Source organism: Poecilia formosa, unplaced genomic scaffold (assembly GCF_000485575.1).
Source record: "Poecilia formosa unplaced genomic scaffold, Poecilia_formosa-5.1.2 Scaffold390, whole genome shotgun sequence".
NCBI lineage: Eukaryota > Metazoa > Chordata > Actinopteri > Cyprinodontiformes > Poeciliidae > Poecilia > Poecilia formosa.
Genome location: NW_006800329.1, coordinates 153,647 through 175,297, shown reverse-complemented (window position 1 = coordinate 175,297; position 21,651 = coordinate 153,647). Strand labels below are relative to the sequence as shown.

At 37.6% G+C, this 21,651-nt stretch overlaps 2 protein-coding genes across 8 annotated transcripts in view; one reads left to right on the top strand and one right to left on the bottom strand.

Moving 5' to 3' along the window:
- Positions 1-113: 113 nt before the first annotated feature.
- On the bottom strand, positions 114-8,811 carry ssna1 (Sjogren syndrome nuclear autoantigen 1). 2 transcript variants are annotated; one of them, XR_001659205.1, is made up of 5 exons: positions 8,569-8,811; positions 7,353-7,552; positions 5,418-5,500; positions 4,805-5,195; positions 114-4,771 (listed from the first exon to the last, which is right to left on the bottom strand). XR_001659205.1 is itself a non-coding variant. In XM_016662806.1 (4 exons), exons 1-4 carry the CDS (start codon positions 8,618-8,620, stop codon positions 5,186-5,188), a joined length of 345 nt encoding a protein of 114 aa, XP_016518292.1. In that variant the 5' UTR covers positions 8,621-8,811; the 3' UTR covers positions 114-5,185. The 2 variants fall into 2 exon arrangements, 1 of the variants encoding a protein (XP_016518292.1); XM_016662806.1 differs by having other exon boundaries at positions 114-5,195.
- Positions 8,812-10,078: 1,267 nt separating this feature from the next.
- LOC103154514 (histone-lysine N-methyltransferase EHMT1) overlaps positions 10,079-21,651 on the top strand; it is a 30,821-nt gene continuing 19,248 nt past the window's right edge. For 5 of the 6 annotated variants that reach the window (XM_016662803.1, XM_016662804.1, XM_016662801.1 and 2 more), the window contains exon 1: positions 10,079-10,181. In XM_016662803.1, the coding sequence (XP_016518289.1) occupies positions 10,161-10,181 (21 nt within the window). In that variant the 5' untranslated portion in view covers positions 10,079-10,160. Of the gene's footprint in view, positions 10,182-17,060; positions 17,245-21,651 lie in introns of those variants that run through there. The other variant, XM_016662802.1, reaches the window with a different exon arrangement.

Here is a 21,651-nt window from a genome sequence, read left to right as displayed (position 1 = left end):
AAGTTTCAAAAATCGAAAATTTTCAACTTTTTAAAAAAGAATTTTCTGTTTTTTTCTTAAATTTTTGAGCTTAATCTAAAATTATCTGAATATTTTAGTGGAATTTTTTTCAATTTTTTTTACATCGGCCTGATTTGCCGCCGTAAAGCAGACACCTGTTGATCAGTAGCAGCTTTTATTCCGTATCGAATGCTCTGGAAAAAAGTGACCTTCGCCAATTATATTAATAATGATAATATGTCTGTATGTCCAAACGGTCCAAACAAATCATGGCTCTGCAGAATGTGTTTATGTGAACTCTTCTAAATGTTGCGATTCGACGTTTTTTTCCAACTTCATTTCTGTGAGGTTTTCGTTTGCATGTGTGAAGGAAACCAGGAGGAAAAACTTCTTACTTGATTTTTTAAAAGTCAGACCTCGAATACTTTGACATTCCGGTTGTTTGAAGGATAAATCATGAAACGTTGGCCGGAACTAGGCATGGGTTGGTATTTGCAAAATCAATTAAAAGTTAAAATGTAGAATATAATCTAATTGTCACATATTGATTATTACAGCCATTGGCGGTTCTAGATGGGGGCCAGGAGGGGGCATGGCCCCTGTACTAAATAAATAATATATAATCAGTTTCTCATGATGACATAGAAACTGTAATTAATTCATCGTTAGACCAATTTAATTTCCTTCTTTCACAATTTAACAATTAATTAAAAATGAAAATGATTGAGTTTTACCTTCAGCTGTTGTCTAGATCAAAATTCTGTCCCTTATGGAGCTTCACTGGGGCCATAACATTTGTTTAAAAAAATAAAATAAACAAATACATTTTGAAACTAAAAAAATTACTTGAAATGGGAAAAAATGAATAAATAAAATCTGATTATTTTTTTCTGTTTCAAACTTCTGGTCAGGTTTGGCATGTGGGCGGAGCTTCAGATATGGAATCATGACTGGAAAAAATATTCTCAGCTGTCACATTCTGGAACCTTGGGGAATTAGAGCATTTTCAATCCGTGTTTTCAAAACTAATCACATAAACATGGAGTTTATAAATTTTTTTGTTGGGCCAACACACCTGAATGAAATGACTGACTGGTTTAGTCTCTTAGAGAATTTTATGACAAATTTAGGGAATAATTAAGAAATTTGAATCACTTATTTTTGAATGATGTACAGAAGATAAGAATCACTGCTTTGTAGTAACTGTGGATCAAACCAAATGAGAGCATCAAATAAATGGGACCGAGGACGGAGCCCAGAGGAACTCCACATGTAGATGGACACATGTACCAGAAATCAATGGGAGTTTTTAGTTTGAAGTTGAATACCAGCTGGAGGTTAAAATGTCTTACTTTTATTCTTATTTTGATTTCTAACCCATTAATTGGTCATCTTTGTTTTGCACCAACCAGAATCCAGACAAGAACTTTTTCTCTTGCATCTCATTTTGATATTTAAGTAAAAGTAGCTAAAAAAAAAAACTAAAAAAAAAAAACTACTGGGACTGAGGATAGACCCCTGAGGAACCCCACATGTAAAGAGAGAAAAAGACCAAAAATGGCTGAGTTATTAATTTAAAGTAACGTTAACAGCGAGGGGTTAAAATGTCTGCTTTATTTTTTCCTATCGTCTCTGTTAACCAGTACAAGCTTGAGTAGTTTAAAAGCAACTGATGGGCCAAGAATGGAGCCCTGAGGAACCCCAAAGTGGATTGAAAACTATGTCTTTAATAAGGGAAAAAAAGAGATTTTCTATAATTGATGTTCTGATCTGGCTGATCTAACAAAGCATCAAAATAAAGTTTAACTCTAAACGTTTGGTAGACCTTCACGTTCCTCTGCCAGCCCATGCCTAGTGCGAATAAAAGGATTGAGAAATCGGCTTTGTTTATGCTTGAATTGAATTTTTTTTAAGATTTTGTTTTTATACGAGATGATTATGTTTTTCTTGACCTCATTATTGCGCCAACTGATTAAAATATTGCTGTGCTGGCCTCACACTCGTCCCTCCACCAGTATTCCCAAACTTTTCCTCCACAATCACCTGGATTATTTCCATTCCTGGAAGCTGGATTATCGTTTTTTTTAATTCCTGGAGTCTTTGATGCTGAATGTCTTTGCACTGTCATTCTTTTGTTTTTACGCTGCATTTTGCACCTGATGAGTCATAAAAACAAGCGATGGAGGAAATTCGCAGAGCAGGAAGCCGAACTGGAGGGTTGAACCGCTAAACCCATGAAAACTAAGCGGTACTTTTGTGCCGGTAAAACGCAGAAGGACGCCATTTTGAAGTGAAACTCTCCAGCCGAACCGGAGGAATGCACTGCCGATTTTTGCCATGCTTGCTTCTGTTTTTAAATGTTTGTCGCAGCCTTGTATTAAAGTCTCATGATTGTCGGCCTCGTCACTGTGACCACATATCCACGGCTCCGCAGCAGGCCCAAATTAGCCCCAAGTTTATTTGTTCTGATGGTTGTTTGCAGTTTTCTGGTTCTGGATGTTTGGGAACCATATTTTTCTGGTACAGAAAGGAGCAATCCACCATGATTGGCCAATCAACAGGATGCTTCTTACCCACTAAATATCTGCTTCTGTATGACCCCAGACACAGTGGTGGACACAACTAGCCGAAATGTTGCGCTAATCCCAAAGCACTGGTAGTAAGCATTCTTTCTGCTATTGCTAAAGCGCTTTATTAACATGGAAGTTAGCAGAAGCTAATGCTAAATTGCTACACCAACAAAAAATTCAATAGAAGCTAATGCTAAAGTGCTACAACAGCATGCTTAGTAGAAGCTAATATTAATGTGCCACACTAACATGGAATTTAGTAAAAACTTGCACTACACCAAGAAGGAATTAGCATAAGCTAATGCTAAAGCGCTGTACCAACAAGGAATTTAGCAGAAGGTAATGCTAAAGTGCTACAACAACATGATGCTTAGTAGAAGCTAACGCTAAAGCTCTACAACAACATGGAATTTAGCAGAAACTGGTGCTACACCCACGTGAAATTTACCAGAGGATAATGCTAATGCACTACACCAACATGGTGTTTAGCAAAAGCTGGAGATCTAAGTCGATATTATGGCGATATCAAACTTTATTTGAAAGTTTACAAAACAGCCAACTAAATTAGTGCTTTAGAATTTAAATGAGAGGAAGCTAAGTATGCTAAATGTTTTCAAAGTTAGCTATGCTACTAGCACATTAGCATTAGTGTGCCCACCACAGCCAATAAATATCCATTAGCACGTTTCCTTATCGTAATCACGGCTGGTAGAAAATGGAACTCTGAACTAAAGGAAATATTGGGCCTTTTTATAGCCATTTATCTCCATAAGTCATGAAAATAAAGACAAATCAGCTGGAACTGAATGGTTTAGGTATTTGGGTTTGAAAGGAAAGAAGGAAGGGACAAAAAGCCTTTTCTTGGCTGGTTTTAAAGTGATGCAGAAGCCATTGGCTCAGAGATCCATTACAGGGAATTCAATTATTTTCTCGCATTTCTACTTTTGTCCTTAATTTGTTGCCTTATTTAATTTATTTCACTGGACTGAAGATGATCAAATGAAAAATCCTTCAATATTTTTCAGAAATCCTGCAAAACTTCAGATTAAGACCTTTTTAAAATGATTAGGAATCTAATTATGTAAAATACAAATGTTAAAATTTAAAGTCTTAACTTTAAAACAAATTCTATTGGGATTTTAATTATGAGGTGCAAATCTCCGCAGAACGGCTTTATTAATTTAAATTCTACATAATTCTGAATATTAAGTCACCTTGAAGGTAAATTGTTTTTTTTAGGGATATCTGAGTAAAATGAGGCTGGATACAAATGCACACCACACTTTTCAGATATATTTTCCTTCCATTTCATACTGTACTACTCGATGCAGTTAAACTGAACTTTGAGTTAAAGTGGTGAGGTTTATGTTTTAAACCTTCAGAAGTCATTTAATTATTAAAAAAATGCAGAATTATAGTAGTTTTAACAAAACTGAAATTATTTGGCAAATCACAGTAAATCAATCCTAATCATTTGGGATGTGATTTAAATTTTTATTGATGAGATAATTGGTTGTGGTCGATTTTATTTAGGGGTATTGGAGTAAAGTGGGCTGAATGCCGGTGTATTTTACTGAGATTATATGTGAAAAACCAACACAAGTAATGTATAGTTGTGAATTGAAATCTGAAAAGTGTGGTGTGCATTTCCAGTAAAGCCAATTTACTCTCTTAGCCCAAAATAAAATGTTATTTGCACTAAAAGTAAAGGACTAATAACAAACATTAGTTCTGCTAATGCTAAAGCGCTACAACAAAACTAAATATAATGCTAAAGAGCTTAATTCAGCCGTGTTAACAAACATGTTAACAACATGATAGGGGAAGCTAAGTGTGCTAAATGTTTTCAAAGTTAGCAAAAACGACATAGGAAAAATTAACTCTGCTATTAGCATATTAGCTCAAGTGGGTCCAGATGTCAGACTTTATTCAACTGAACGTTTACAACATTAGCAATTTAGGATTCATCCAGACAAAATTTATTTAGGGGAAGCTAAAAGCACCAAGGGTTAGCAAAAACGCTTAAACCAGAAAACAAAATTAGCTCTGCTGTTAGCAGATTAGCTCAAGTGTCTCTCACACTGCAGATATCAAACTCTATTCAAGCAAAAGTTTACAAAACGTCCAGGCAAATTAGCGCTTTGGAATTCAACTGCATGAATATTATTAATGGTAAGATGGTAAGCAAAAACGCTAAAGTGCTAACCCAAGAATTAGCTCAATGTGTTCAGGACTGCAATGTCTAATTTTATTCAACTGAAGGTTTACAAAGCAGCACTTTAGAATTTACCTGAATAAATATTAGGAGAAGCTAAGAGTGCTAGAGGTTAGCACAGAGATGCTAAACCAAACATTAGCTTTCCTATTAGCACATTAGCGGAAGTGTTCTTACTTTTGCTAAACTCCAGGTTGTAAATGTGTGAATATGGGGGTGGGGGGGAGAGTTCAAGGGTCATGATTTTTTTTTTTTAAATTTTGGCTGCTGTGGCTAAGCTGCTGTGGAGGCGTTGCGCGTGTTGATGATCCATCCACCTCTTCCTGCTCTCCATCTGAAACCAAACGCCTCACTTCCTGGTTCATTTTTACTCACTTCCTGTCTGTAACTCTCTATGTGCTTACTGTAAGCTGAAAAAACAATAAGAAGATGTCATACTTGTATAATAAAAGCTGAATAAACAACCTGAATTAAAACATGTGCTGTGAATGAGTGACTGGAAAGAATCAAACATTTATTACTTTAAAATGAGAAAAAAATATATATATATTATTAAAATGAACACAGGAAAGTGGGTTTAAAAGTGCAAAATGACGGTCCAGCAGAGTTCAGAGTGTTTTTCTTGGTGCTACTTTTTCCACTGCTCAGGGGATTTGTTGAGGTTTCCCGCTTCCTGTTTCAGGACACTCAGGAGAGACTGGGAACTCTCCAGGATCTGCAGAGGAAAAACAATGAAAGCAGATGAAATAAAAACAGGCCAGAACATTTCCTCACATCATTTATTCCAATGTTTCTGTTCATTTAAGGGATTTTTGGAAGCAAAATGAAGAAAACTCAATTTATGTTTCTGTTAAAAAAAGCTGCACAGAGTTCTATATCCAAGCATGTTTTGTGGAAAGTTAAGTGGAAGGAAAAACTGTAAGAATTAAAGGGTAATTTTCATTCATACTTGAATTATAATACTTTCCTAATTATTTTGAAAATACATTTTCTGTCTGTTGTAATACCCATTTTGAATCCTGCATCTTATGTTTGGGTGTTTAAAAGTAAAGTTTAGTGGAAGAAAAAACTTTAACAGAATGTTTATTTAGATTTTAATGTACTTGAATATACATTTAAGTAAATTTACCGTAGATAATTATTTAAACTTTATATCTTGTGCAGTCAGCTTCATTGTCAAAAAAGCTTTAAGCATATTAGTAGAAAGTTTAGTGGAAGAAAAAAAATCATTCAGATTTATACTTGATTTATGATACTTTCCTCAATAATTAAGTTCATTTCCTTAAGAAATTTTCATTTTATATTTACTGTTTTGGCATTTATTTAAAAAGCTTTTTAAGAAAAGACAACGTCTTTAGTCTAAATTCGGCCATCTTTTCTTCCTGGATTGCCTCACCTCCCCTAAACGCACCAGGAGCTGAGCGGCATTCACCATCCACAAGACGATAAAACTCAGTGTCTAATCTTAAATATCTATTGTGTTGTTTGTTTATGCTAGAAGGAGATCATTGACCAGAGCGTCATGGCTTCCTGGTCTTCCTGATGTTTTCCCAGTCAGACCAGTTCAGGAGTTTCTGTTTTCAGTAATTAGCCAGAGGACGAAGGGAGTTCAGCAATAACAAGTCAGATAAGAATTCATTTAAGGCTTTATAAGGATGTGGGGAAAAAAAACTTAAAAACTTATTTTTCCCCACTGGTATTGGCTTGGTCAAGTTTCCATTACAAAAGTACACAAAACTTTGTCAAAAAAAACACAATTTTGCAATTAAAATAAAAAACCTGATATCGCAACAGACATGTAATCAATATCAATAGATAATACGTCTGATAGAATATTTAATATTCAATATTCGGAATACTGAATATAAAAATTGGTGGAATTAACTGACTCACTCACTCTCTGGTTGCCTAGCAACAACCTTCTGGGTAAGAAGCAGTTTCAAGTTCCCCTCCCAACTTTGGTTGCCTAGCAACGACCTGCTAAGTAACTGATGCAGCAGCAGTTTCAAGTTTCCTCACTGTGCCTCAAAACTGATTAAAAAAAAAAAAAAAAAAAAAAAAAGCAAATAACGGCTTGGGGAGGAAACTGGATAAAGCAGTCAGCAGTTTTGTAATATTCCAGATATTTAAAACAAAAAACAAATCAATAATTATCGAAATCCACAAGTATTGATGTCAAATTTGCAGTTTTTGAAACAAAAACTCTCCTGTACTTTTTGCAACTACCTGCAATAAGACCCACAATGATGCTAAGCTGACATGAATACCTTGGTGTCATGATGCGAAGCTAACATGAATACCTTGGTATTATGATATTATTAAGCTAACATGAATACCTTGTTGTCATGATGCTAAGCTAACATGAATACCTTGGCGTCATGATGCTAAGCCAACATGAATACCCTGGCATCATGATGCTAAGCTAACATGAATACCTTGGCATTATGATGCTAAGCCAACATGAATACCTTGGCATTATATTATTAAGCTAACATGAATACCTTGGCATTATATTATTAAGCTAACATGAATACCTTGGCATTATATTATTAAGCTAACATGAATACCTTGGCGTATGCAGCCTCCGTCTCTGCGATGGTGCGGTCCAGGTTGGCCCTGGTGGTCAGTCTTTGCGCCATGCTCTCATTGACCCGGCTCAGCTTCTCAGAGAGAAGCCGGATGTCCTGCTGGAGTCGCTCCTTCTCGTCTTCCTCCAGCCGGATCTGGCGGTTCAGCTCGTCCCGCTTCGAGCACAGGTCCTCGATACCTGACGAGACGGAAGAGAAGGTTGTTCTTAAAAGAACCGTCGAAAAATTACCTGCTATGTTCCTGCAATGAGAGGAGGCGTTTTAATGGTTTGCTGCTAGCATATTTGTTTTAATCAAAACATTTCATAGATTAGAGATGAGTGGAGCCCCCTGGTGGTCGGCCGCAATGCATTTAAGAGGATGAAATTTATTTTTTTTTAGCATTCGGTATCCAATGTACAATAAGAGAATAAAATTATAATTTAAGAAAACAGTCATAATAGTGCAAGAAAAAATATGTAATAATAATACTCCATCGTACCAATGAGAGCTGATCAAGAAAAAACAAACAAAAAAAATCGGTCGATTCCGATCTCTGGCCAGTTGATCGGTGCATCTCTAACTTGTCGCAAAAGACTTATGGTTTTATCATTACTGCAAATAAAATTAAAACTTCCTTTAACTTTTTTATGACATAGGTTTTGTTCACCACAACCTTTAACATGAAATAAAGAGCTATATTTAAAACTTCAGCCTAAAAATAATCTCAGACTAACCGTCCTCAGAGGCTGCAAGACCTTAAACAGATTATATGAGGCAAGAAGGATTTCATCCAGGCTTTTCTACCGTTTCTTCACTCAGATGAGGATGGATGTTTCAGAAAAGTGATTAAAAGTTACAGCTACAGCTAAATTAATGCTTACAGCTGCATCAATGTGCAGTGCAGAGAATTAGAAGCTGATGACTTTAACTTGATATCTTAATCTGTGAGCGTTAATCAGATTGTACTGTGCTGTCTTGAAGGTTAACAGATTTAGGCTGTGGTTTACACAAAATTTAAATCTTTGTTTTTACAACTAAAATCATTTACAGAGCGTGAAAGGGTTATTTTATGAAAGTACGCCCAGTTAAAACTGATCGTTTTACTGTTACGCTGTTTACGGGGAGCAGATTTTGAACCGAAACAACATGACAACCCGCTTTAAAAACAGAAAACATCTATTTAGGCAGTTAAAATGTAAACGCAGAGACTTACACTTGACAAGCTCGTTGTTGTAGGTCTGAAGAGCCGCGGCTTGTTGGGTCATGTTGGCTTTTAGCGAGATTCCCGCCGCTAAGTTCAGTTAAAATGAATTTCTGTAACGTCCAGTGGATGTTTCTGCAGCTGACTGCAGCTAACACAGCAAACAGAGAGGCGGTTTAAACGTGAAAACTGAACTGAAGCGCTCCTGAATGGCGGGTGTTCCTTTACAACTTCTTCTTCTCTGGTAACGGCGGCTGGCAAGGAACGTTCTGGTGCATTAGCGCCACCAACTGGAATGAAATGTTGATCGGGATACTAGCTTGATATTTAAACATATATTTATAATTATAAACAGTATCCCTCCTACTAATTTAGTTAATAAAAAGAGCAGAGGTAAACAGTAACCGACTAAATTTACTTTTACATAGTTACATTTACTTGGGTAATTATTTGAGAAATAACTTTTAGGAGTAGTTTTACTCCTCTGTAATGATTACTTTAACTTAGGTAATATTATTATGAAGTATCGCTGCTCTTACTTGAGTAAAATTTCTGGATACTCTACCCACTACGAGTAACTTCACTGAATGAACAACAAACTTGTTTTAAACACAATCGAATGAAATACAGACACACCTACAGTTTATGTTAAAGTGAGACCTCTTGTTTATAGACAAGCTATGTTCTTCTATCTATTGAAGCGTTTGAAAAGTCAAATAAATCAAAATAAATACAATAAACACCTGAATATTGTCAACGGAAGAATCCCAATACCAACTTTAAATATCAGTTCCATACGCTTCATTTTTAACTAATTTAATTTGTTCTTAGTTTCAAGTTTTCCTGTTTTCCAATCGGCTTCTACTAATTCCCATATGTCGAAAGCAAAATAAATAAATAAATTGATGGCCGTTGCTACTAAGTTCTGACACTCCAAAACACTTCATTTTAGTAGTTAAAATATCAGAATTTGCAGTTTATGTTTTCCTCTGTCTGATGTTGAGAGGCATAGTACCCAAAAAATATACTCAAGAAAAAGTATTACTACTTCAACATACTTTTATTCAAGTAAAAGTAAAACTTAGCCATCAAAGAAATTACTCAAATTATCAATCCCTTCATATTTGAAAGTTACATAACTGGACAGACCAAAATATAAAGTTAAGTGGAAATTTTGGTATTTTAAGGACCAAAATGACAATAATTCAAATAAGTAACAAAAAATAACAAAATTAGACAAAAAATAAGTTTACAAATCAGTTTCTTTCGATAAAAAACTTATAAAACTGTAACAAAATCTTCAGGTCTGTCTGGTGAATTTTTGGTCAAAACATGTTTGTTTTTCATTCAGTGGGTAGGAAATTCATAAAATTAACTCAAGTAACAGTAGAAATACTTCATAATGAAATTATTCAAGTAAAAGTAAAAAATATTCCATTACTCAAGTAAATGTACCTGAGTAAATGTAACTAGTTAGTATTTATTTCTGATAAATGATGGACAGCATTACTGTTTAATGTGTCTAATCTAAGGTGTGGTGTCGCTGATTGCGAATCAATAAACGTGACGCAATCGGTAGTGGGCGGAGCCAACGTCCAGGCACCATGGCTTCGGTAGAAACCGAGGTGAGTATGAGAGCTCTTTCTACGCTAAACTCGTCACACTTCGCTGCTCTTTTCCTGTGCCCGTAGGACCGAATTCCCTCCGTACAGCCAGGGAGTCGGTCTGTAGGCGAGCAGAAAGCCGGTGTCTGGTTGTAGTTTCACCGTGAGCTGCTCGCTGCCAGCTCGCAGTCTTGTGCTTTTGTGCTGGACCCGGAGGACAACTGAATGTGCAGGAAGATGCTGTGCCCCGGAACATGAATAATCACCGCTGGCGCGTTGCTATGTTAACCAGCGGGGCTTAGTTATACACGTTCCCGGTCCTTGTCACTACCCCTGAAGCTGTGTCCACCTTTAGCCGCTCATAAAAACATGCAGATGTTTAGCCGAGCATCACGAGGCGATATTGTTCATAGTTTTTAGCTGTTTTTCATCTTTCCCGGCTAACCGGAGGCTAATTAAGAGCGCTGGTAGGCTAGCTAGCAGCGATGCTAGTTAGCAGACTGCTTCTCTCTATCAAATATAAAACCACAGAGTGTCTTTTATTGGAGCCTGATTGCTGTGGAAAACACGACGCAGTCTTAGAAATATTTGTAGCTGCAGCTGGTTGGAGAGTGTTGTCTTTGCTGTGGTTTACAGCATGAAAGCTAACCGACTAATGAATGCAACTGTAGCAAGGCGCCAGCTCTGAAACCGGTTTTATTCTGTACTTTTTCACCTCTTAAACCTAATATTTGCAGTTTTTCTGCTTGCGATTGCTTGTTCTTATAAGGTGAAAGCGGATTTCATCATTTCCTTGTGCTGCCTTATGGTTTAAAAGAGAGCAGTGCTGTTTCTGATTTTCCTTATTTTCATGTAAAGGAAATAATTATGATGAAAAATAACTAAAGAGACAGCTGCAGATTAAAAACAAACAAACTAAAATAAGCCTTAATGTTCACAGCATCTGTTTTGAGCTTCAGTTTTTGTTTTCTTTTTTATTTTATACATATTTAAGAGGTAATGCATGATGTCACTCGGCAGGGGGCGCTCAGACAGCATTCTGGTTTCAGTGTAAAATCCTAATTGTTTGTAGGCTGAACTATTGTCAAGGTAACTGAGTGTTTGGTGTTATGGTATATTTTCATTTCATTATATAATAAATAGCTAATTGTGTTCATATCAAAGCTAAAGATGTTTGTCCAATAGTTTCAATTATCAATTTTGTAAATCTGCAACCTGCTGATTTATAAATAAAACAGTTTGTTACCTTACAGATGCATTGAAAATTTGACGGTGTTTATAAAACAATAATTTCTTGAAAACAGTCCAAAGTTGGTCATAAAATGCAAAAACATCCTACAGATTTTGTGGGTAGAGGCATTTATAACCAAACTGAAACAATCAATAATCACATCTCATTTCCTTTTTTCTTTTGCTAACCCCTAACGCTTCAAAATATAGTCAGATTTCTTTCTAATTTTCCCAACCTTCATGTTATCTGCTGAAGCTTTGCTCTGTTTTGCATCCTTACAGCCTGAATTAACCAGACATGTCTTGTGCTAAAATGATTGAGTAGTTTCTTACAGCTTTAGTTCTTCACCTGACTTAACGTTTTCTCACCTGATCTGCTCTGAAAATACACAGAATTGAGACGTGGTGTATTTACTGCTTTGAAATAAGGTCTGATTTTAGATTTCCCAACCAGCTGGTCACCTGTCGATGGCAGCTGAGATGAAAATGGACAAGTTTTGGTCACATGTGCATCTCCAGTAGCTTAACTGAGATTTTTGGTTCTCTTGCTGGTATCCTGGCTTCACGCCGTTGGAGGGAAGTTTAGTGATAAGGTATGCAAAGCAACCTTATCAGGACTCTGAAGTAACAGCAATAACAGTTTTTTTCTTTTGACTTTTCCAACTGGAGGAGTTGGTGTGAGACAGGCTCATTTTGCTAATTGATTCTGCCAGGATTGAGTAAATTCTGCTTATTCTGTAACTTTCTGTTACGTTATAAAGCATAATAATGGTACGACTGGGCCTGTCGTGATTAATTGTCCCAGAAATTAGTGCGATAAACATTAATGTTATTTTGAAACCATTTTCAAATTCAATAAGTTTGCTCTCTCAAATAAACTTAAGTTTTCTAAGAACATTTAACACTGGAACTGGAAGACATTTCAAATATTCAACATAAATATACAAAACAGAAATAAAAGCCGCAAACAACTGAAGCCATAAATAAAACAGATTAAACATAATTCCCTTCCAAAATATTAATCTTCAGAATGGAAATTATCGAGCTTATTATTTTCTAACATGCCTTTAATTGATTAATTGCTTATTGCGACAGGGTTATTCACTGTGCTTTTGTTACTTGGGCCTAAAAGGCCATAAAAAATAAATAAGGTCCAATACTGGATCCCTGAGGAACCCCGTATGTTTTCTCTGTCGATTGTTTACCTTATTCTATTTTTTTCTGTTTCTTTTTACTCTCTCATGTTCCGATAAAGTTCAAAATAAACTAAGAAATTAAAAATACTCTTAAAATAACTTGATTTTATCAGCTTTTTTGTAGGATTTTAGAAAATAGACTGACTGGTTATGTTACCTGTTGTACCTGAATGCACCGTGGAAAGGCAACCATTAGGAAAACCCTCAGTGTTGAACTCCTGGTCTCCATGTCTGCCATTAGAAAGACTCATGTTGCATTTGGGGCTGGTTGAATCCAACAGGCATTTGGATTTGGACTTTAGTCCATCTGTCTCTGCCAGCAATGTTTCATTTCTGTTTGTTTTCGTTGCAGGTGAGTAAGTAAGTAATCAAGAGCTCCAGACTTTATAATTGTTGGCAAGCGCTGACATGAAGCTTTGGTTTATTCATCACTGCAGCTGAATAAGAAACATTAAAACTCCCTAGTTGCTGACTTTAGGGGAAGCTGCGGATCCGTTTGTTTTGGTTGTGTTTGGTTACCACAACTTTGTAACTCCATTGTACTCAGAAAGTGGTGGTTCTGCTCAAACGCTCCTTTCTGTTCTTTTTTTTTCCAATTATGACACTAAAGATTGAGGAGTGTGTCAGGCCCATTTAAGAAAAATATTGAAGAAAATATTTTGTTTCAGACAGAAGAAACTGTCTGGAATGAGATTTCTGGTTTATAATCTTTTACCATTTTGGAACTGTTGTATTGTTGCATATTAAAGTTGCCACAATGCATTTAAAGTTTTAGGTCAAAACAAAACTGTTTTATGTTTGCTTAGAACACTGGAACTGGAAGACATTTCAAATATTCAACATAAATATACATGTTGAATGGATGATTTGGCCCATTAGCAACAATATTTTAAAATCTATTCTCTGAGCTACAGGGAGCCAGTGGAAGGACTGGTGTTATGTGCTCCATCTTCCTGGTTTTAGTCAGAACTCCTGCAGCAGCCTCTGGATCAGCTGCAGCTGGAGGATTGATTTTCTTTTAGGCAGACCTGTGAAGACGCTGTTGCACAAATGGATGCAACTGAAAATAAATGCATGGATGAGTTTCTCCAGGAGAAATGTGGAGATGTTCTTCAAGCAATAGAAGGCCGACTTTGTAACCGTCTTTATGTGGCTCTGACGGTTTAGCTGATCTGATCTCTCGTTTGAAGCTCTAATAACTGAATCTGTTCGCTGACTTGTTCCTCTTTCAGTCCAAAGATAATAACTCAGGTTTATTTCTGTTCATCTGGAGAAAGTTATGGCTCATCCACACATTTATCTGTTCTAAGCATTCGTTGCGAGTCACTGATGACATCGTGATGTAGAGCTGTATATCATCTGCGTAGTTATGGTAGTTAATCTTACTTATAACCTGAGCTAGTGGGAGCATGTAGATATTAAATGGGAGGGGTCCAGGGATTGACCCTTGGGGTACACCGAATGTGACTTCTGTCTGCTCCGATGAGAAGTTTCCTATTTACACAATGAGTGTGAGGTGTTTCTGTCTGAAGGGCTGGGTACAGTCTGCTGTGCTGAATGTGTCATATTTCTAGGTGTAGCAAAGCTTGCAGGTCTGATATTGAGTTTTTATTGTTAGTGTGTGTCACATGTCCTTTACTGTGAAAAGCTTCCTGCTTTGTTTGTATGGAACCTGTTATGTTACTTTATAGACACTTTATACTTCGTGGCTGAAGGAAGAAACTTTCTGGCAACCATTCAGAAATTCACTAACCTGTTTGTGTCAGAGGTACTTGTGCGTTAAAATTACAAACTATAAAAGTGTTGTTAATTAAACTATCTTTGGATTAAATGTTCTTAATTGTGTAAAAGTATGATATACCTGAACACTTGCATACATTTTGTCCCTTTCTACTTTCATTTTACACATTTTAAACAAATCGATCCCACGGTATTTGCGAGATTAGGGACCACAACCACCAGCAAATAGCTTAAATTCACAAATAGTTGGAACCTCTAAGAATGTATATAACTGCTTATTCTTATCATTCAAACACCAAATATACTTTATGCACACAGTGGAAACCATCTTAGCTCTGCCATAGGAGCTAATGTCCACAGTTTCCTTATTGCCATTCTTGGGGCTACAGCCAATCATGTACTGGCTAAAACGCCAACCAACACCACGTCCAGTGGTATTGTGCCCATGTGTTTTAGCTTTGCAAGCTGCATTTTCTTTAAAATGTTTCAGAAATGGCTAACTGGCTGCTTTGCAGGCCAATACGTTATCAATACGTTATCAATGGGAACTTCTGGAGGTTCAAAGTAGGACAGCAAATAAAAGCTGGTATTGGAGGAACGGCAATGGAAACCATCCAATCTTCTGGTCATGACTGTCATGTTGGTGCTTTTCTAGACCTAACAGAGTAATCTCACTCATGGGTTTAACCAGAAAGTAGGATGTCATCAAGCAGTAACATGGTTGTTGTTGTTTGGCCCAGTGGTTTGTTTGGGGAAGATGTTCTTTTTTTCTGACATCTTCTTGAAGTCAAACTATTTCAGAAAGAAATATTTTGAGAAAGTACAGTCAGAAGAAAAATCTGATTACTGCAAATATTCAGTGACTGTTTGACAAACATGTTGCAGGAATCAAGTCAACTAAACGTAAATTAGTCCTTTAATCCTAGAAATATTCCTCAGGTGATGGAAGGCTGACTTTGTAATTGTCTTTATGTGTCTCTGAAAGTTCAGGTCAGAGTTCATCACTGCACTCAGATTTCTGACCTGACTACTAGTTTCTAGCTGAAGCTGACTCTTCATCGTTCCTATAGGGCCAAGAATAAATACTTTAGTTTTGTTTCTGTTAAACTGAAGGAAGTTATGGCTCCTCCTCGCTTTGAGTGCAGAGAACACATCAGGGCTGGCAATAAATCAATAACAAGATATGTTACGATAGACATGATAAAAATATGTCCAACAGAATGTTCAATAATTTCACTGAACTTCGATCCAGAACCGCACAGCATTCTGGGGGATGTAGGCAGAGGAAAGGTTTTAGCGACTCAGCCTCTTGTGGCAGTTAACCAATCCTGGTGGAATCAACTAACTCACTCTCTCTTTGGTTACCTAGCAACTCACTCTCTTTGGTTACCTAGCAACAACCTGTTGAGTAACTTGCACAGTAGCAGTTTAAAGTTTTGCTTCTGTGCCTCATAACTATGTAAAAATAAACAACGGTGTGGAGTGAAAACCGTGGATAAAACAGGAAACGTCACCAGTTTGCTAGTATTTCAGATATTTAAAACAGAAAAACTCATCCATAATTATCTATTTTGACTTATGCTTATGTCGTGATTCGTTTTTCAGCCATATTACCCAGCCGTAGTACGCACAACCAGACCTTTCCTGGTATTTTTTGAGAAAAGTACTTGTTAAACATCAGGGTTTCCCCCAGTGTAATATAAGCCTGGCAGGCCTCCAGGCTTTACTTGTGCCCCCACCAGGCTAAGCAATGCTTATTTATTTAAGTCTTTTTAAAATGTTTGCATTTTTTAAAGACTTTATACTTCAGGTATTGATCTTTCAATAACACATAATTATCAAGTGACATTTTCAAATTTCATGTCAACTTTGAATATGTTTTAACTAAAAAACACGAGTTAACTCCCAACCACCGGGTTTAGCAAGTTTTCTGGGGGAAACTTTGAACATGATTAAAATAGGATTTTTATGATTTATTGCACCATTTCATAATTTTACACATATTAATCAGGAACAGTCTTTAAAAAATGACTTAAAGAGCAGAAGGTTCTGATATCTGCTAATTGAATTTCCCCGTGCGGTTGACAGGTTGTTTTTTATTATTATTATCTAGAACTAAGGTAATTCTTGCCTGTTTGTCTTGAGCTCACCAGCATCATGAACCATCTAGTTGGTTTTGCTACATTAATGAGGAGATTTGATGGTTTTAATTCATCCGGTCGGTTTCTGATTGAACCTTATTGAACAGTCTCCTTTTCTCTTCTTGCTGTTGCTCTGTTTTAAGTGTTTTCCTTTCAAGGCAGATCAGATTGTTGCTGTTTGGACTTGTTTTTGTGCGTTTGGTCGGCCAAGTCTTTCTGCTTCTTTCCTTCAGTCAAATTGAAGACAGCAGAGTCCATGTTGCACTCGAGTAAACCTGTTTTTGTTCTTTCTCATAAAAACTGATTGGATGTTTATCTTCAGAAATGACTCAAAGATATTTCGGGGTGATATGAGTAAGTGTGTGTTAAAACCACATCCATCTCCATTTGCTTTGATTGGCCTTGACGTCTGAGCCCTTCCATGGTGACTTGGCTCCAAAGGATATCTTCAGAGGTCAACCAGTGGAGAGAAACGGAGTGGTGTTACAGTTTGAAGTGACTGAGCATGCTCAGTGGAGACCGTTTTGAGGAAGAGGAGGAGAACCGACAGAGGGAGCCAACAGGTCACATGACCGGCGAGGTGAATACACATGCGGGGAAAGAAAAGAAAATCGGGAGCAGTCTCTTCAGCAGGTTTTTGCGCTCTCTCCCTCTCTCTCTGTCCTCCCCACCACTCCTCTTCCTCTCTTACCCCACGCACTCCTCCTCCTCTTCCTCCTCCCCCACTCCCTTTCTGACGCCTTCTTCTTCTCAGTGGAGGCCATGAGAAGAAAGCAGGTATGATGCTTCCTTGAGACAGAGAGGAAAGACATGCTGTGCTCTTTCTCGGTTGGCCTTAAGGGGCTTTGAAGACATGCAGCCTTGCCTCATTGTTTCTAAAATAAAAACAATTGGTTTGAGTTTCTCTTCTGTTTTAAGACGATTCTTGAATTGAAAGTCTTAATGTATTGAAGCCATAATTGTTGTTTGTGTCGAGTTATCCAAAAGCCATCAGAGGGTTTACGTGTTGGATCGTGTCTGTGGACGGATCTCAAAACGAACGTACTCCGATCATTTACAGCATGTCTTTCCTCAAACGGAAGCAAAATTCAGACTTGACAAAGTTGTAGAAATTTCTCCCAATTTGTGGCTTTTATAGCTTTGATGTTGTTCTTGCTTTGGTCATGTAGGTTCTGTGTCCTGTTTCTGAATCAGTCTGCAGAGAGCTGGAAGAATATTTTATTAAAATGAAGATAAAGACAACAAAGAACCAGTTTGGACGTCCGTCTCCTTCAGAGTAAACTCCCCTTGTGGAAAGCGTTCATACTTTGCGGCGCGTTTTCAGGCCTCTTGGAACAGATCTAAAGATAGGTCACAGGCCTTCACATACCAGACTCACGTTGGAGAGATACTGAATGATTCAAGCTCTGTAATGTTCCCATTTTCTATGCAAAATATGGAGCCTGGTTGTTGTCGACCTCCAGGCCTCTAATGGCTTTCAGCTCCAGCTGCAGCTTTGGTCTAATCTACCATGTTTTCATGTAACTGAGGCCTTCAGGCCTGCTGATCTCCTCCCTCAGGTTTGGAGATTCCTCAGTTTTCCAATCCACCAGCTTCCCAACCCCTTCAGTCCTCCATCTAGTGGAAAACCGCTGCAATGGCCGAGCCATGTCAGTAAACAGTCTGGTTGTGAAATGGCGGAGCTCTGCAGACAGCTTTCTCTGCCTCCCTTCCCCCCTCTGTCTCTCTCTGCCTACTGAATCCAACGCCACTTCCACCTTCCACCAGTAGGGGGAGGGAAGAGGCCGGGTTTTGTGTTTTCCTTTGAGTAAAAGGAGGAAGCAGCAGCGTTCCTCGGGTCTGGCTGCTCCCAGGTGTTCCTGCGGCAGGTCAAGCTCCACTCAGACTGGACGCTCTTTGGGAAACAGCCTCAGTTTTTGTGCTGCAGGGCAGATGGTGGGCAGAGCCTGTTGCTGATTGACAAGGTGCTGGTCTGCCTTGGGTCTGCGGTGGTCTGCTCTGATGGTTCCTGTTTGGGTCTGAGCTGCAGGTGAAGGAGAGAAATCCTTGACCAGAAACGGTCTGGACTGGTGTGTTAATGTGCAGACATGGACAAACCAGTCCTCTGATTGGGCCAGTTTGAAGGGGAAAGTCTGACTCAGAGTCGGCTTTGTTCGGCCTCCATGAAGCAGACGAGAGCTCTAACTGTTGTCATTAACGCTGGCTGGGCTGCAGTTAAAGGTCAGGCTGATCTGAAGCTGCTTTCCTCTCATGTTTGCACTGACATGCTGCCAAAGATTGAAGAGTTTGCAACAAAGAGGCAGCGACTGCTTTCATGCCAACCTGCATCTTTTGTGCAGGGAACTGAAAATGAAAAACTGGCGAACATTTGCTGCCTGTACAGCCGGAGACTCTGGCCTATGTTTTGGTCGGTGCGTTAACACACAGGTTCTGTTCGGGTCAGGATCAGTTGGGTGTTTCTGGATTCCCTGCATGGTTTGTTCACTTTGAAGGTTGACGCCACAGCAGGGGAGCTGTCGGTGTACATCTGGAGCCAAACATCATTTTCCTGTTTGATTTGGTCCAATTTCTCCTCCAGTTTCATTTATTCTTCCTTCTGTTGTCAAGAAAAGAGAAAACTAACAGAATACGTTGATGCACATCATATATTTTAATATTTGATTCGGGTTAGAATGATTAATCATCTTAAGATGAATCATTTATTGAAATAATCGTGAACTACTTTATAGTAATTGATTTATCATTAACTGGAGTATAAAGATTAAAGAAAAGGCCATTTGCTGAAAGAACAACATGTTCAGAGCAGTAATTTTGCCAACATTTCAGAACAGATGAGAAAAACCTTCGTCTGTTAATATGTTTTGCCCAGAACTCCTCAAGTGGCAGTTTAAGTTTCAACTGGGTCAAATTGAGCAAATAAAATCTCAACTTATCCAATTTTTAATCAGTTTATTCAAAAACCAGATCAGCCATAAATTGTATTGATCTTTAGTCTAACAACAGAAAGAGCTGAACTTTGCAAATATTAATGTGAGAAATAATTTTAGCTGCGGATGCATCTTTGCTCTAAATGATGAAGTGTATATTAGAATAATGTTATATTGATGCATTTTAGGCAGTAAGATGTTTATTGTCTTATCTAAAAAAGGAATTTAATCATGTTTATTTGCATCTTTTAATGTATTTCTAATATTGTATAAAAATGGTTAAGTGGTTAATTGAAAACGCTCCAGAACGTTCTTGATTTGATTAATCGATTAATCATCAGAACAAGAAGAAATGGAAGCTCACATTAAATAAGCAGTTGTAAAAGAATAATTTAAAATAGGTTCACCCTTCAATAAACGATATTAGTGGAGAAATAAGTTTTATGTCCCACAGTGGGGAAATCCAGGTGAACCGTCAGCAAATTTAGGTCAACAAAAGCAAAATTATGTCTAAAAATAGAAGAAGAGACAATAAATTAAGGGGGAAATTTAAAACATAAGAAAATTAATACTGTACAGTTACCATTATTTAACATAAACAGGTATTCTCAGTGTTAATTTGTCTACTGTTTTGATAAACAGGGAAGAACGTAGGGCTTAAACGATCAATCAGAGTAAATCATCAACTGATTTAGTAATCGATTAATCGTTAGTGAGCAGAGTCAAAAAAGGCAATTTGGTGAAAAACCGAGAACAGAAATTAAGCAAAACATTTAGTAGAAATATGTATATTTTGCATTTAAGATAAAAACACTTTTGTCTGTAAATATAATAAACATTTCAGCTTCACCTGATTTACTACAGGAATGGCACCGTGTTGCATTTTAGGCAGTAAAATGTTTTTCTTATTTAAAAAAGTAATCAAATTACTTTCCTATTTGAATCTTTTAAAGTATTTCTAATTTTGTATAAAAAAGTCTTAAGTTGTTAAATAAACACCTGTTGAATGTCATTAAAAAATGATTAATCATCAGAATAATTGATGGATTAATCGATTACTAAAATAGTCGTTACTTGCAGCCCAAGAAGAAACAAATTTTCTAATTTTGATATCAGGAAGTAAAATATTGTCATGTTGTAATTAATTATATGCTTTCAAAGAAACTTCAAATATTCAAATATTGTTGCTGTGGATTAAAAAATTAAATAAAATCCTCAAGTTTTCCCAAGAAAGAACGATTCTTGTGGAGATCTACATTTGGTTTCCGGATATTTTTGCTGATTAGTTTTGGTTTCCTCATTATTTCAGGTAAGGAGGCAAAGTGTGAGGAGTTTTCTTACGTTCCCTAATGAACCGCTGAGGAGATTATAAATCCATCGTCATCTTGGCTTTCCCAAAATATTCAAACACATGGTAATAGAGATCAGTTTGATCATCCCAACTGGTGTAAAATAAGGAACGAGGGAAACAGATTCACCTTCTTTTTACACAGTGTATGTAAATAACTGGTTTCAGCTGTCTGGGCCTCAATGCGCTCAGCTTCAGCTGCTCAGAAATCATTAATTACAGTCAATCAATGAGGCAACATTCAAGGAGAAAAGAGTTTAGAGGCTGTTGTTCCCAGATCTTCAGGTTTGACTTTGTTCAGGAGACGTTCAGTGACCGTTTGACAAACAAATGTGACGAGATGAAGAGCAGCTGCCACACAAGAACTGCAACTTCACAAAGTCCAGGCACGAATGCACTTATTGCTTTCCTGCTTGCTTGCAGCAACCTCTTTAATCTAAATGGTAGCAGGGCTCACAACTGAAGAGACACACAAAGCAGACACTGAGTTCGATTTTCCCCTAGATGGAGGAGAAAACCGTTTCCTATCAGCCTGGCCCAATCAGAGACCTAAAGGAGGCAGAAACGACTGGAAACACACCAGTCCAGACCGTTTCTCGTCAAGGATTTCTCTCCTTTACCGGACAGTCTGAGTCTTTTGTACAACTCAGACCCAAACAGGAACCATCAGAGCAGACCACCGCAGACCCAAGGCAGACCAGCACCTTGTCAATCAGCAACAGGCTCTGCCCACCATCTGCCCTGCAGCACAAAAACTGAGGCTGTTTCCCAAAGAGCGTCCAGTCTGAGTGGAGCTTGACCTGCCGCAGGAACACCTGGGAGCAGCCAGACCCGAGGAACGCTGCTGCTTCCTCCTTTTACTCAAAGGAAAACACAAAACCCGGCCTCTTCCCTCCCCCTAGTGGTGGA

What these genes read in the sequence shown, in the direction of transcription:
- ssna1 (XM_016662806.1), bottom strand. Translation starts at nt 8,620, where the DNA reads ATGACCCAACAAGCCGCGGCTCTTCAGACCTACAACAACGAGCTTGTC. An exon ending in CAACAACGAGCTTGTCAAGT is followed by an intron (nt 7,553 to 8,568) that starts GTAAGTCTCTGC and finishes CCGTCTCGTCAG; the next exon opens with GTATCGAGGACCTGTGCTCG. An exon ending in CGGAGGCTGCATACGCCAAG is followed by an intron (nt 5,501 to 7,352) that starts GTATTCATGTTA and finishes TTTCCTCTGCAG; the next exon opens with ATCCTGGAGAGTTCCCAGTC.